Source organism: Polypterus senegalus, chromosome 11 (genome assembly GCF_016835505.1).
Source record: "Polypterus senegalus isolate Bchr_013 chromosome 11, ASM1683550v1, whole genome shotgun sequence".
In the NCBI taxonomy this organism is placed as follows: domain Eukaryota; kingdom Metazoa; phylum Chordata; class Cladistia; order Polypteriformes; family Polypteridae; genus Polypterus; species Polypterus senegalus.
This window is the reverse complement of record NC_053164.1, coordinates 153278829-153295201: the sequence shown is the minus strand read 5'-3', so window position 1 is coordinate 153295201 and position 16373 is coordinate 153278829. Positions and strand designations below refer to the sequence as shown.

Sequence of the window (16373 nt, the reverse complement as noted above, 5' to 3'; positions counted from 1 at the left end):
AAACCATTACAGTTTTAGTGTCTCTACCCCCTGTCCCCAGTATCGGTGTACCAAATGATACTAGTTTGCTTTCTGGTATAAATTTATGTTTTTTTTTTTTTTTTTATTTAAGAGAAAAACGTAAATAAGAATTAGTGATCCCTCGCTGTATCGCACTTCAACTTTTGTGGCTTCACTCCATCGTGGATTTTATATGCAAGCAGATCTAAATGTATATCACAGATTTTTCGCTGGTTCGCAGATTTCTGTGGACAATAGGTCTTTTAATTTATGGTACATGCTTCCTCACTTGGTTTGCCCAGTTGATTTCATACAAGGGACGCTATTGGTGGATGGCCGAGAAGCTGCCCAATCAGAGCACGTATTATGTATTAAATAAAACTCCTCAAATACGATATGCTTCCCGCGTGATGCTTCGCATACTTTAAAGCCCAAACGGCACCTACTGATTTTTGATTATTTGCTTCTCTCTCTCTCTCTCTCTCTCTCTCTCTCTCTCTCTCTCTCTCTCTCTCTCTGACATTCTCTGCTTCTGATGGAGGGGGTGTGAGCAGGAGGGGCTGTTCGCACACTGGCCTAGAGGATACAGTTTCAAAACTGAGAAATCAGATGTACAGTACATAAGTATTCACAGCCTTTGCCATGAAGCTCAAAATTGAGCTCAGGTGCATCCCGTTTCCCCTGATCATGCTCGAGATGTTTCTGCAGCTAATTGGAGTCCACCTGTGGTAAATTCAGTTGATTGGACACGATTTGGAAAGGCACACACCTGTCTATATAAGGTCCCACAGTTGACAGTTCATGCTTGGTTTGTGCTCTGACATGAAGTCAAAAGGAACTGTCTGTAGACCTCCGAGACAGGACTGTCTCGAGGCGCAAATCTGGGGAAGGTTACATAAAAATTTCTGCTGCTTTGAAGGTCCCAATGAGCAACGCGGCCTCCATCATCCGTAAGTGGAACAAGTTCGAAACCACCAGGGCTCTTCCTCGAGCACGCCAACCATCTAAACTGAGAGATCGGGGGAGAACTCCAAGGTGCTCACATCTAACTACACAAACATTACATAACATTTTATGGGTGGGCCTGAAATCTTAACCACATAACACATCTGAACTATCCTGTCTGCGGGCCATGGGGTAGGGTAGAGACAGTTTCTCCACATAGGAGCTTCATTTGCACATGCTCAGTAGTCTATCCTAGGTTACACAAGACAGTGAATGCATGGACTGTCAAGGTGTGTTTGTTTTATGCAAAGAGAGAGTGACATACACTTTATTACAGGGGTGCCCAATGTGTCGATCGCTCTGCATTAAAAAAAAAAAATAAAATAAATACATTTTTTTTTTTTTTAAATGTTAGTCTATCATATATCCTCCCTATGGCATTTGCCACTTGATTGACATATAGGGCAGCCAGTCCGAGATCTCTTTTCTTCTAACATACTGGTCATCCTGCAAGCACGATCAAGCGCGTGAGCCACTGCAAAACTCCGGGTGTGATCTAGTTAGCCTTACAATTTATATTGACTAAAGAAGGGATTTAAAAAAAAAAAAATGTTTGGGGAGGGTATGGGCTGGATGTGGAATTGGAAGAGGATTTTTTCTCACAATCGAAGTGTGTTTGATCTGTCAATCATTGCTATTCCAAAGGAGGAAAATGTGGAAAGGCACTTTCAAACTGTTCATAAAAACTACGAAAACGGACTTCCTTCCGTAAAGCAATCCGAGAGAGAAAGAAAGAGGGAACTAAAATCGTAGATAATTGGACAGCCGTCATTTTTCACTCGGCTGAATTCAAAAGCAAAGGCAGACACACCGAAGCATCGTTCCGGGCAAGTCACTCGATCATTAAGCATAACAAGTGTGCTACCTCCTGGACTGCATTATTCAGCTCTACTTATTTATGCGAGTCAGCCTTTTCCCCCCCACATGAAGATTTTTAAATCCAAATACTGTAGTGACCATAAATTTTTATTATGCCATAAAGGTTATTCAGTTATCCAAGGTACGACAACATACATTATGTATGTATAATTTTTAAAGTAGGTAGATCATTTCGACCTGGTCATTTTAAAAGTAGCTTGCAAGCTACTTTGCAAGCCCCCCACCAACCCACACACCACGGACTCAGAGCACCAAAGTCCTCTTTTCAGATGAAAGTAAATTTTGCATTTCATTTGGAAATCAAGGTTCCAGAGTCTCGAGGAAGAGTGGAGAGGCACAGAATTCAAGTTGCTTGAGGTCCAGTGTAAAGTTTCCACAGTCAGTGATGATTTGGGGAATCATGTCATCTGCTGGTGTTGGTCCACTGTGTTTTATCAAGTTCAAAGTCAGCATAGCTGTCTACCAGGAAATTTTATAGCATTTCATGCTTCCCTGTGATGACAAGCTTCATGGAAATGACGATTTTATTTTCAAGCAGGACTTAGGACTTGCTCACACTGCCAAAAGTGCAAATACCTGGTTTAATGACCATGGTAGCACTGTGCTTGACTGGCCAGCAAACTCGCCTGGCCTAAACCCCACAAAGAATCTATGGGGTATTGTCAAGAGGAAGAGGAGACACCAGACCCAACAATGCAGACGAGCTGAAGGCCGCTATCAAAGTATCCCGAGCTTCCATAACTCAGCAGTGCCACAGGCTGATCACTTCCATGCAACGCCACACTGATGCTTTAATGCATGCCAAAAGGAGCCATGACCAAGCATTGAGTGTGCACACGGACACACTTTTCAGTAGGACGATATTTCTGTATTTAAATAAAAAAAAAAAAAAAACTTATGAAATTCTAATTTTCTGAGATACTGAATTTTGAGTTGTCAACTGTAGGCCATAATCAGCAAAATGAAATGAAAAAAAGCTTGTAATATAATCACTCTGTGTAATGAATCTATATAAATATGAGTAACTTTTTGAACTGGATTACTGAAACTGATGATATTCTAATTTAATGAGATGCACCAATATGGCATACACTACAAATACAAGTGCTTTTGCGTTTGTCATTACCGATATTGGCTAGATTCCCTATTTTTAAAATAGTTTTAATGAATTTTTCCATCCCTTGTACAGTGGAACCTCAGTTCACGAACGTCTCGGTACACGTACAACTCGGTTCACGACCAAAAAGTTCGCCAAACTTTTGCCTTGGTTCACGACCACACTCGGTATACGAACAAGCCAGTTTCCCTTTTGGTTTGTGCATGCCAATGATTTCCGCATGTGTTGCATTATTCTCAGTCAGACATGCATGCTTTACCTGTGATCTTTGTGCTCTACAGCATTTCATGTGCTTTTGCAGTTAACCATGGCTTCTAAGCAAGGGAAGAGTGGCGAGACGAAAGTTTTGAAGAAAATTGAAATCGAAGAAAGAAAATTATTGAAAAGTTTGAGCGTGGCGTTCATGTTTACGATCTTGCTGCCGAGTACAAGAAGTCAAAATCTATGATTTCGACTATTCTAAAGCAGAAAGAATCTATTAAAGCAGCGGATGTTGCAAAATGAGTTACAGCGTTAATCAGGCAGAGGCCTCAAGTGCTGGAAGAGGTGGAAAAACTGTTGCTAGTGTGGCTGAACAAGAAGCAACTTGCAGAGGCTAGTGTAAGTGAGGCAATGTTATGCGAGAAAGCCAGGAAGATTCATGGCAATTTGCTGCAAAACTATCCTTCTACGAGTGCCGAAAGTGAGGAATTTAAAGCCAGTAGAGGATGGTTTGAAAAGTTTCGCAAAAGAAGTGGCATTCATAGTGTGGTAAGGCATGGAGAGGCGGCTAGTTCTGACAATGAAGCTGCGAAAGAATTCATGAAAAATTTCACAAAATTAGTGAAGGACAAAGGCTACATCCCGCAACAAGTCTTCAACTGTGACGAGACTGGATTGTTCTGGAAGAGGACCTACTTTACTGGAGAAGAGAAGGCTATGCCCGGCCATAAACCAATGAAGGACAGGTTAACCGCTTTGCTGTGTGTGAATGCTAGTGGTGAAGTAAAAATCAAGCTGCTACTCATTTACCAATTTCAAGCAGCACAATGTAAACAAAGCCAGACTGCCTGTGATGTGGAAGGCAAACACGAAGGGGTGGGTCACAAGGACGTTGTTTTTGGAATGGCTGCACGAGGCTTTTGCTCCCGCCGTGAAGCGATATCGCGAAGAGAATAACCTCCCTAAAAAAAAATGCCTTCTTCTGATGGACAATGAACCGGCACACCCTCCAAATTTGGTTGACAATATGGTCGAGGAGTACGACTATTAAGGTCATGTTCCTCCCACCCAACACTACTCCTCTTCTGCAGCCCATGGACCAGCAGGTTATTTCAAAATTTCAAGAAACTGTACACCAAAGGACTATTCACCAGGTGTTTCAATGTGACCGAGGAGACGTCTTCGACCCTGAAAGAGTTCTGGTAGAACTATTTTAATAATCGTTCATTGCATCTGCCTCATTGATAAGGCCTGGGAAGACGTCACACACCGCACATTGATGTCGGCCTGAATGCGTTCCTGAACAGGTTTTAGAAAGCTTTGAGCCTCCTGTTGTGGACGAGATTGTGTCCATGGGCAATGAGGACATCGAGGAGCTGGTCCTGGATCACAAGGAAGAGCTGACGGAGGAACTCTGAACTTCAGCAGGAGCAGTCCTCCGGGGAAGAGGAAAGGACGGTTATAAAAAGTAATGCGATAAAATTCATCATGGAAAAATGGAACGAGTGCCAGGATTTTTTTAAAAGAACCACCCTGACAAAGCGGTTATGAACAGAGTGATAAACATGACGGACGACAAGGTCGTCTCGCATTTCCGAAAAAATTTTAAATGCATAGGAAAAGGAAAGTCACATTAGACCACTATTTCACCAAGTCTGATCCACCAGCTAAAACACACCAGAAACATTGTACCCAGTACTGCCAGAACAGGCTCTTGATTCCCACTTCTCTGAATTTGAGTAAATGGGTTTTAGAAAGAATATAAGCATGACTTTCTTGATAGGCAGTTAACACATTTGCTTTGAGATTACCAGGAATTTGTGCCAAAACCAAAAGACATTGTTTAAAAAGACCCGCACAGAAAGTAAAAGGTGAACTGAACTGTTTTATCACAGGGAAAAGGTGCCCAAACAAAGTCCTAATTTTTCTGCTGGATAATCCATTACAGATGTGGCAGCCGACTTTACAGCTGATTTTCTTGAAAGCTATCTTTGAGCATTGTTCATTTTTTCTGTGCGTCATATATTTCACTATTTTCTTTAACTTTTAAATGCATTCAGTCCACCATGGTCATTTCTTTAAAACATCTAAAAGTGTCATGGTTTAGTCACAGGGGCAGCTGTCAGTTTGTCAAATAAGGAAAGAACTGAAACACTAATTCAGTAAACAATACAAGTCAAGCCTTCACCTTAAAGATCAAGCAAGTTTTTACTAAAGCACATTTTAAAGAAAGGGCATCTTGTACCCAGACTTTGGCAATCACCTGTTCAGTGGAGCTGCGCAAGTACACAGCAGTAGTCAAACACTGCAGCTCCATGGTACAATCAACAGCAACTATACCTATGTGTTCAAGGTTAATGAAACTTAAAACACCTTTTTAAATAAATAAAAAAAAAACACAAATTGAATATTCTTGCAGCAAGCAAGAGACATTGCTTACCAAATAGGTCAATGAAATGAATGCATTAAAGATTCAAATTTGCAGTAAATTAGTGAGGCATACCTGTGATCCCGTGCTAAATTTAAAATCCTGATAACAGAATTTACAAATGTACATAAACTTAACTTTCTCTGACCATACAATAATTACATTTATCTATACAGTTTGTTAAATTCTGTATTTTTAGTATTGATTTTAAGCAGTATTTTTCAGTTAGAGAGAAAATGTCAGGAAATAAATGTGCAAATGGTAAGAGATAAGGTTCTTGATAAACCCTATTCTAGAATCTCCCCCAGTTCATTAAACCCCCACCCGCACCCCCATTACTGTTACAATTAGGAATCCCCATGTGTATCACACATTTAAAATTCAACCCATGGGAAGCATTTTCATATTTCTTAATGCCAATGCCAGTTTACTTAAATAAAAAGGCAACTACAGTAATCCCTCGCTATATCGCGCTTTGACTTTCGCGGTTTTTAAATGCAAGCACATCTAAATATATATCACAGATTTTTCGCTGGTTCGCGGATTTCTGCAGACAGTGGGTCTTTTAATTTATGCTACACGCTTCCTCAGTTTGTTTGCCCTGTTGATTTCATACAAGGGACGCTATTGGCGGATGGCTTAGAAGCTACCCAATCAGAGCATGTATTACATATTAACTAAAACTCCTCAATGCTAGAAGATATGCATCCCTCGCGGAGCTTGATTGTTTGCTTGTCTCTGCCTCTCTCTCACCCTCTGACATTCTCTGCACCTGACGGAGGGGTTGTTTGCTTAAAAGATACTGACGCTCCTCTAAAAAAATGCCGCTTTATTGCGGTGCTCGGCATATTTAAAAGCACACGTATTGATTTTTTGATTGTTTGCTTTTCTTTGCGAGCGCTCTCTCCCTCTGAAATTCTCTGCTCCTGAAGAGATGATCTATTTGCATTCTTTTAATTGTGAGAAAGAACCGTCATCTCTGTCTTGTCATGGAGGACAGTTTAAACTTTTGACTAAAGGGTGTTATATTATGTCTAGAGGGCTCTAATAATGTTAACAGTGTGGGAGAGTTTATAAGGGCTTAAAATATATAAAAATAACTACACAAACATATGGTTTCTACTTCGCGGATTTTCGTCTATCGCGGGGGGTTCTGGAACGCAACCCCCGCGATCGAGGAGGGATTACTGTACTTAATATGCCACTATTTTGAGTGTTTATTGGTAGTATTCATACATTTTATATTTTAATACAGAAAAGCCACAATTATGCTCACTTGAATAGTCAAGTCACTGTTAAGAAGTTGAACGGGATTTTTTTTGTGCGGTGGTCCAGAGTATCAATTTTACCGATATTGGAATCTACAGTAATATAAGAGACATCCCTAGTTACAACACATACTGAGGTGGCTTTGAATTACTGTGCATGCCACTGGTTACGTTTGCTGGTTACAAACACGCTCTTCAAAAATAAACTGTGGGAAAGAAATTCTTATTAGTTGGCTAGTTAATTCATACATCAGAGAGAGAGAGAGAGAGAGAGAGAGAGAGAGAGAGAGAGAGAGAGAGAGAGAGAACATCTGAATTTGCACAGCACATGAACAAAACAGCAATTCATGTACACTTGAATAGTAAGTTAGTTGACACCGTGTCTAAGCACAACTTGGGCTCAGCGTAGTAAGCTAGCATTGTAAAAATTAAAACTAAATGGCAGGAGTCCTACACAGCTTCCAATTTTAAGAGCATCTGCCTACGAGATAACAAAAACACTATATATTAACGAGGTCTTGAACTGTGTCTGTGACCAAGAGTGAAAATTTCCCCAAATGAATGATGTAACCCTCCTAAGCTACCCAGTTTATTTTGGCAGGTGCATGTAAAAAACGTATTACCAAGATAATTCAAGATATTTTAAAATTAACACAAACTCTTAGAACACACTTTTCAAATCATGTCACAACTGGACATGATTTTCTGACAGACATTTGACACATTCTTTGCATTAGTATATGAAGTCAACATTAGCTAGTTAATAGTGAGAGGCAACCCCTTCTGAATTTGTAAAGTTTGGCAAAACTGCAGAAATGTTGGCAATTTCACTGAACTCATTCATTGGGGAAGGAGAAAGACAGACAGGCAACACACCACACCAGCTTTGAGTGGATTATCATGGTGCAATGGTCTTTTAAATGGGGCTAAGGAAGCACCTGCCAACTATGATGAACCAATTTTGGCCAAAAATATAACCCAAGATGTGAAGCAGCAGTGCTAACCAGTGTGTAACCATGCATGCCAGAGATTAATTTAGGTCACGTATTGGGTTGTGTTGACGCTTCCTAGAACCAGCTCAGTTAGGGAGAAACACACTTTCATACAGACAGAAATCAGAAATGCTGGATCAACAGTGGTCACACACAAGTTTCATATCAAACATTAATAAAAATCTTTTTAAACATTGAATACATGAGGCAATCGGCTTAACCCATCAGATGTTAGCCTCAAGCAGAACTTCCCCTCTGCAGGGGGGGCAGCTGTCAACAGCAATGGTTCTCAAACTGTACACCTCAAGACATCGAGAGATAAATGCAACACTAGTCAATTTAACAAGCGTTACGCCCATTGCCAAAAGGCATGGTTTTAAAATCTTTAACCACTTCATCTGTATGCATACCACACTCCACTTGTTCTTACTTTTCTTAAATCGCTAAACTGCCCATGCTTTTACAGCTCTGAAATTCTATTCAGAAAACATGACTCATGATATGGATACATACTTTTAAAAGACCCCATATTACCACAACAAGCAACACCAATGAATGTTGGTACCCAGTTGTTAACTGCTTTCTTTCCCCTCCATCTCACACTTGCTTATCCTTTTTACCTCAACAAACCCTGTCTTGATGCGGTTACCAACAATACGGAACATTGTTTCCGCAGATGTTAATTGCGGTCTGTCTTCAGTAGGCAACTATGAAATAATGAATGAAAAAAAGTCACTTATAATCAATATTTTCACTATACATGATTAAATAAAGCCAAAAACAGTCCACACTCAATCTTTCATTTAGGAAGGGATATGTACTGTCCTTTCTAAATCTCTCTACACTCATGACAGCATAGCTATGAAAAGGTCTAACATTATGAAATTTGCATATCAGACAATGGTGATGAGACTATATAGACAGGAAAACATAACCTAGGACAACTACCTCTCCCTCACAGAGACCAAGAGCAAAGAGATAACTGCAGACTTCAGGAAGCAAGGATGTACACTCCCCTATCACCAAAATTTGTCCTACAGTAAAGACAGCAGTTTAAAATTTCTCTGTGTACATATCATTTAAGAACTCTCATGAATTGTTTATACTGGAAAAGTGGTACTTTTTACCTAAGGCAGCTGAAGAGGTTTGGTATGAATCCTTGCACCATTGAAAGCATCCTAACTGAATGCATCACATTTCCAAGAGAGCTAATGCCTCTTCAGGAAACACAGCACAAGTAGGAAGCAGCTTGCTATCCCATTCCCACACTACCGCAGCTCATCTCAGGCAAAAAGCTCAAGACAAAGCTCTTTGTGTGTGTGGTGCCTGGAGTTGTACAGGGTAAATACAGTGGGTACGGAAAGTATTCAGACCCCCTTCAATTTTTCACTCTGTGTTATAGTGCAGCCATTTGCTAAAATCATTTAAATGAAATTTTTTCCCTCATTAATGTACACACAGCACCCCATATTGACAGACAAAAAACGTCTTTGAAATTGTTGCAGATTTATTAAAAAAGAAAAACTGAAATATCACATGGTCCCAAGTATTCAGACCCTTTGCTCCGTATTTAGTAGAAGCACCCTTTTGACCTAATACAGCCATGAGTCTTCTTGGGAAAGCAGCAACAAGTTTTTCACACCTGGATTTGGGGATCCTTTGCCATTCCTCCATGCAGCTCCTCTCCAGTTCTGTCAGGTTGGATGGTAAACGTTGGTGGACAGCCATTTTTAGGTCTCTCCGGAGATGCTCAATTGGGTTTAAATCAGGGCTCTGGCTGGGCCATTCAAGAACAGTCAGAGTTGTTGTGAAGCCACTCCATTATTTTAGCTGTGTGCTTAGGGTCATTGTCTTGTTGGAAGGTAAACCTTCGGCCCAGTCTGAGGTCCTTAGCACACTGGAGAAGGTTTTTGTCCAGGATATCCCTGTACTTGGCCGCATTCATCTTTCCCTCGATTGCAACCAGTCGTCCCGTCCCTGCAGCTGAAAAACACCCCCACAGCATGATGCTGCCACCGCCATGCTTCACTGTGGGGACTGTATTGGACAAGTGATGAGCAGTGCCTGGTTGTCTCCACACATACCGCTTAGAATAAAGGCCAAAAAGTTTTCTTGGTCTCAAACCAGAGAATCTTATTTCTCACCATCTCAGAGTCCTTCAGGTGTCTTAGCAAAATCCATGCAGGCTCTCATGCGTCTTGCACTGAGGAGAGGCTTCTGACAGGCCATTCTGCCAAAAAGCTGTGACTGGTGGAGGGCTGCAGTGATGGTTGACTTTCTACAACTTTCTCCCATCTCCTGAATGCATCTCTGGAGCTCAGCCAAAGTGATCTTTGGGTTCTTCTTTACCTCTCTCACCAAGGCTCTTCTCCCCCGGTAGCTCAGCTTGGCCGGATGGCCACCTCTAGGAAGGGTTCTGGTCATCCCAAACATCTTCCATTTAAAGATTATGGAGGCCACTGTGCTCTTGGGAACCTTAAGTGCAGCAGAAATTTTTTTGTAACCTTGGCCAGATCAGTGCCTTGCCACAATTCTGTCTTTGAGCTCTTCAGGCAGTTTCTTTGACCTCATGATTCTCATTTACTCCGACATGCATTGTGAGTTGTAAGGTCTTAGACAGGTGTGTGGCTTTCCTAATCAAGTCCAATCAGTATAATCAAACACAGCTGGACTCAAATGAAGGTGATCTCAAGGATGATCAGAAGAAATGGAAAGCACCCGAGTTAAATAGGAGTGTCACAGCCAAGGGTCTGAATAGTTAAGACCATGTGATATTTAAGTTTCTTTAATAAATCTGCAACAATTTCAAAAATTATTTTTTGTCTGTCAATATGGGGTGCTGTGTGTACATTAATGAGGGAAAAAATTTAAATGATTTTAGCAAATGGCTGAAATATAACAGAGTGAAAAATTGAAGGGGGTCTGAATACTTTCCGTACCCACTGTATACAGTCACTTGGACAACATACATTTCATGTGTGTTCCATGTCTGCAACGATCTGTGTAAATTGTAGGATGAAGTGCAAGGCAGAAATCATTGTTGAACACATAACTAAAGTTTCATATTTTAGTAATAATTGGCAAAATGTACATGGTGTACAATGTGAAGACTAAACTCCAAATATTAAATACACTTTCACAAAAGGTAGGATGTATAGCAAAACAAGTGTGCTTTTATTAAAGAATATAACCATAGAAAAAGAAATCCATTTAGGGTACAATGCTAACACAATAGCTTTGTTGGTGCAGCAGTAAGAACTGCTGACTGGTAATCAAAAGGTCACTGGTTTGATTTTGAGCAGCTGTTTTGAATAGCGAGCTGCTCTTATTACTGTTACACAATAACATACATTTGAGTCTGAAAAAGCCGGTGTAAATTTAGGGTACTTTTATTCTCCCAGTCACATTCACGCTCCCCCTGATTTGACACTGCTGATTTCACATTAAGACATGCTATAACTGGTGAATGGATGATGAGCGCATTGGAGACGGCAGTTGTACTTTCACCAGAGGTGTGCAAGAATGAAAATGATCTCTGCACTCTTACAAAAGCAGACATAATGGCAGAAAACGTTAAGGCACTATGGAAAATGAAAGTAGCCACGCTAGATATGTCCGAAGAGGGATTCTAGACTATCTGTCATTGCGTATTTGAAGGCTCAGCTTTCAGAGGAACTGCATGTTGGTACCTGTGACTCAGCAACCATTAAAGATCTCAATTGTGCAATTCATGGAGACTTGAAGTTGAGGTATATATTGTTTAGGCAAACACATTAAGACTAGTGAAATTAAAATTGCAAACTAACAAGCCATACAATTAAATAAGATTTGAGATTGGAAAGAACTGGTTTCTAATTAAGCATCTGGGCTGGAACAAAAACCTGCAGGACCAACTTTGCCAACATCTGATGTTGATGTTATGTGGTAGAAGCCTTTGCATTGTATTAAAACAAGGAAATCCCCATATTATGGGTGGACTCTAATGTGATGATACACATTTGTTAAATTTATTCTGAAACAGTGCTGTAAAGATTATTTCTTTTCTTTAAAGTAATTTTGTTACACATCTTGCAAAATACTGATGGTTACTGTTCATTACTAATCAAGTATACTTCTTAAATGCAATTCAATGCTTATAAATATTATGAAGTCACTTTTGTACACATATTCAAGCAGTGTTACTGAAATTTGTCTTTGACACTTAATGCAATAACAGACAAAAAACTGTCTTAAATTGCATTCAAATGGAACTATAATGGAGCAAATGACGCTTGGGACTTCCCTCCTGTTCTCAAGCACATCATTTGTTTTTACTTTATAAATTTCATCTCTTATCAGCAAGAATCTGAGGGATTTCATCTGTATAACAGATCATCCAAGTTAGTCTGGCCAAAGTAGGCAATGCTGCCCCTACGCCACCAAAAAAAGTAAAAGGTTTCCTCCGTACTGGAAGATCTCCTTGCAGCAGCTTATGCACCAGGGCCTCCAGGTGCAAAAAAAGGACTACTGTAGTTAGGGTTCATGGCGCAGTGAAGATACACAGAGATCTGAAATCTGTTGCAGTTTCAATATCTACTGAACTAGTGGAGAATGCATGAGGAGGAAGAGGCGGAGTGTACCCTTTCGTTCGGAAAAGCAAAACACTATCTTGGCGTACCCAGGACCAGTATTCCTGCTGAGAGTGGTCTTCATATTCTTACCTTACACAGAAGTTTCCTCCTGCCAGAACACATAGATTAACTACTTTTCCTGCACAAAACTGTTTGTCCAAGGAGTGATCATTACAATTTATAATGATGGTTTTCTCATATGAAGAACTTAGGTTTTGGAAACTTTTTTTGAACATGTTAAACTTTTGGATCCCATGCACTGCTGTGCTGTCACAAGTGTGTTATTTGATTTAGTTAAGTGAGTAAATGTGAATTTTATTAAGTGTTTATTATTTTTTTGCAATTCACCACATTTTTATGTTCTCAATGCATGGTTAAGTAATCTCTCCAAAAAAAAGCCAGCACTTCAAACATTACTGCACTCTAATTGAATCAAGGTAAAAAAAGATATTGAACTGAATCTAAATGGGACACTGTGAATCAAAATCTATTTGAATTGGGCCATTAGTGCCAATACAAAGCCCCAATAACCAGTTTGCAATTTCTGTAGTAACACAAGGAAATGACAACTTACCTAATTAATGACGGAGTCCATAAAAGAAAGAGAAAGAAACAAAGCTGGATTAAAGGCCCCACAGGCACCAGGACTGAATAAAACCAGCACATAATATATACACATTTGGGGCATATAAATATTATTAGTGAAATGCTCATTAAACTGTCTGCCATTCATAGACTACAATGGTGATTAATTTAATTTGGCATGATGCTTTATATTACAACAAATTAAAATAAAAAAACACTTTGCTAAACTTTTGTGAACTTACGTTGTGTTTAAATGCTGCATTTGTTAAACTACCGAAATAAAATAAAACTTTTTACTGCAAACATTTCACAGCAGTTGAGCTCTGAACTCCTGGAAGCCAACAGGAAGGCCAAGGGATAAATGTTTGGCAAAAACTCAACTTTTAAATTCTTTGGCAAGATGAGCCTTGCAACACTGTTGGCAAATGGGCGCTGCTATATCTTCAAGTTCCCCATTTTCACTTGCCTTATATACAAAGCATAATATGGTAAGGTCATAGCTTACTTGGACTTCCCTGTTCATCTACAATTTGGGGACACCAAGCACCATAAACAGATTACATCTCTCTTTTTGTAAACCAAACTAGAGAGTATGTAACAAAGCTTAGCTAGACGGTCATGTGGTTTACTGCCAGCTACACAGACACAGCGGTGTATGTGTAGAAGCAGCATGCCGACATCAAGCCACATTCCTAAAGATACCGTACTTTTCAATAAAAGTAGTGCAAAGAAACACTAGTAATATTATCCAAGTTGCAACTTTACCAAATTTTTCAGAATGCTGGTATAGAACTTTATTTGTTAGAATGGTACATTTGAATACCACCATTCCCAAAGTTGTTCAGGTTTCAGCGCAGAAAAAAAGTTTATTCTTTCAGGGTTTTGTTGCCTTAAAAACAGTGTAATATTAAACTGAAGAGTCCAACAACAGAACATATTTCAAATAACAAATCTGAACAGTTTTTTTTTTTTTTTAAGTGTATGTGTGAAAACTGCATCATTTAAAATTCTAAATGTACTACAAAACCAAGTATAGGGAATAAATTACAAAAATGAATAAGAACTGTACCTCACTTAAGTTTGTTATCGATGTTTTTTCCTTATGGTGCTGAAAAAGTATGATGTACAAACAGAGAAGGGCGTATAGTATATGCTATACACACACACACGTCTTAAAATTTTGTCCGTCTGTAGAAGTACCCCACTCCATAATGGAAATATGTGGGATATAAAACCTGCAACATTCAGAACAAAGGTATGCAACACATGAGGTGTGCAATTGTCCTCGTCGATAAACACTTACTGATCTCATATTCAAACCTATTAATCTACAGATTGTAATAGTGAGCAGTGCAAACACTTTGGGGGAAAAAAAAAAAAATTGTCAAATGACTGTATGCACATTAATAATAAATTAGCAATATAACAGTTCAATCATGTAACTTAAGTTTCCTCTAAAAACAAAAAAATGGAATGAACTCCAGTAAATTTCAATGTACATTTTTGAGAAACAATTTAAAACACAAGATACATTTTCTGCTTATTGATGCCATTAACTTCAGAAAGAAAAAAAAAAAACCAACACACATCATGGTTCATCGGCTTTGAGCTATGACAATGACAACACATAAACGCTCCAAGCCATGAAATTCAATTAACAGTATGGTAAATTCTAATTCTGCGTAACATAACCCTTACTTGTGCTCATTCATTGGCTATTTAAACACAGGTAACGCAAGAAAAAAAAAAGTGTTAAAAGAACATACAAAACGTGTTGACAGTTATTTAGTGACTGAAGAACTGTATTTCTGTACAGTCACAAAATGAACGGCATAATACACAATGGGAAGAGAATTCTCATTAAAAGCAATAATAAAAGACGTTAGCATCGGCACAAATACTTGGCGAGATTTTTTCTGTTATCGCAATCTGTCTATTTATTAAGAACGCACAAAGCACGAACTAACCGGGGACGGGGTGTCAGTCCATTGCTGAATACATACATATTGCAAAGTGGATAATTCTCCAACCAAGTGCAACTTAGTCAACACTACTATAAATCACAGATGCATTACAAGTGCAGTGTTTACCTTTTTTCTATAAAGCAACTCACGTCTTGCCGTAACACCCATAAAAATGCACTCCAAATTCCGAAGCACCTGGTCAGCTTCTTTCCGAAAAAAATTGAACTGAAATCTATACTGTACCGGGCCATCGCCGGGAATCTGAATCACAGCCCTGCAACCACTGGGCCAGTTCTGGTCGTATGGACGCCGGCATTGGCTGCCACAATATAGCACTTCATTTAAAACCATACTGACAACCAGGGTCGAAATAGTTTTCTGCAGGTAAAAGCATTTCTCGTTAGCCAATTAAATATGTGGTGATGCAACCTTACCAAACATCAATCAACAAGACAATACAATGCTAATAATTACTTTAAAGATGTACTACTTTTATAATGTACCGTGTAATATTGTAACTAAAAGCAGAATTCATCTAACGTTTTCGTTCCTCTTTCCTTCTTTAAAGTGGTATGCTTGGATTAAATGTTAACTGAAATTGTCTTTGAATCCACAGATTAACACTGCAAATGTAAGACAATCACTTTGTGTTACCTTTGCAAGGAGATCTTTAACGGCATCCAGGTCTCCATTTTTCAGGGCCCACACAAGGTCCTTGTCCATGCTTACGTCTCTTCCTTGCTTTAGAGTCAGATTCTTTGTTATGCCGTCTTATCAGATCGTCACGCTAAAAACAAATGTTTCGAATTTGCCAAATGCTAAAAACAAATTCTGCAAACCTTTCAAAGTTAATAAATTGAAGAAGAGGAAAAAAAAAAAAACTTCTTCAGTAACGCTTCTGGGATACGCCTTTCAAACGATTGAAAAAGACGTTTTCCGCTCACGTTCCCGGAAGTTATTGCTTTTCCCTTTTATACTGCTTTGCAAATATGGCGACGATGAGACTGCTGCTGTAGTTAAGGTGAAGCTCGCGGTTCTCTACAAAAATGGCGTCGTAAACTGCCGTTGCATAATTGAGTAACGTTTTAATTTTTAATGTCTTGATCCGTTTGTTAACAGTCTTATAAGTAGACGGGTACCTTTTACTCTTGGGGATATTTACATTATGTAATACAATAAACTGTTAAAACATAATACTTCATTAAACTTAGAAACCATTTTTAAAGAATAGTAAAATGATTTTCCTGTCATGTTTATAGAAGTTGTTAATTAACTTTTACATTGCGCCTGCCGTCGCTTAGCAGACGCAGCCCTTCTGTGCGTT

General features: G+C 39.2%; 1 protein-coding gene across 1 annotated transcript in view; it reads right to left on the bottom strand.

Annotated features, from left to right (window-relative positions):
• Positions 1-16000, bottom strand: part of mtpn (myotrophin) — a 31032-nt gene extending 15032 nt beyond the window's left edge. Inside the window, exon 1 of the mRNA XM_039769948.1 lies at positions 15704-16000. Coding sequence (XP_039625882.1) covers positions 15704-15772 — 69 coding nt within the window. The 5' untranslated portion in view covers positions 15773-16000. The remainder of the gene's footprint in view (positions 1-15703) is intronic.
• Positions 16001-16373: the final 373 nt, after the last annotated feature.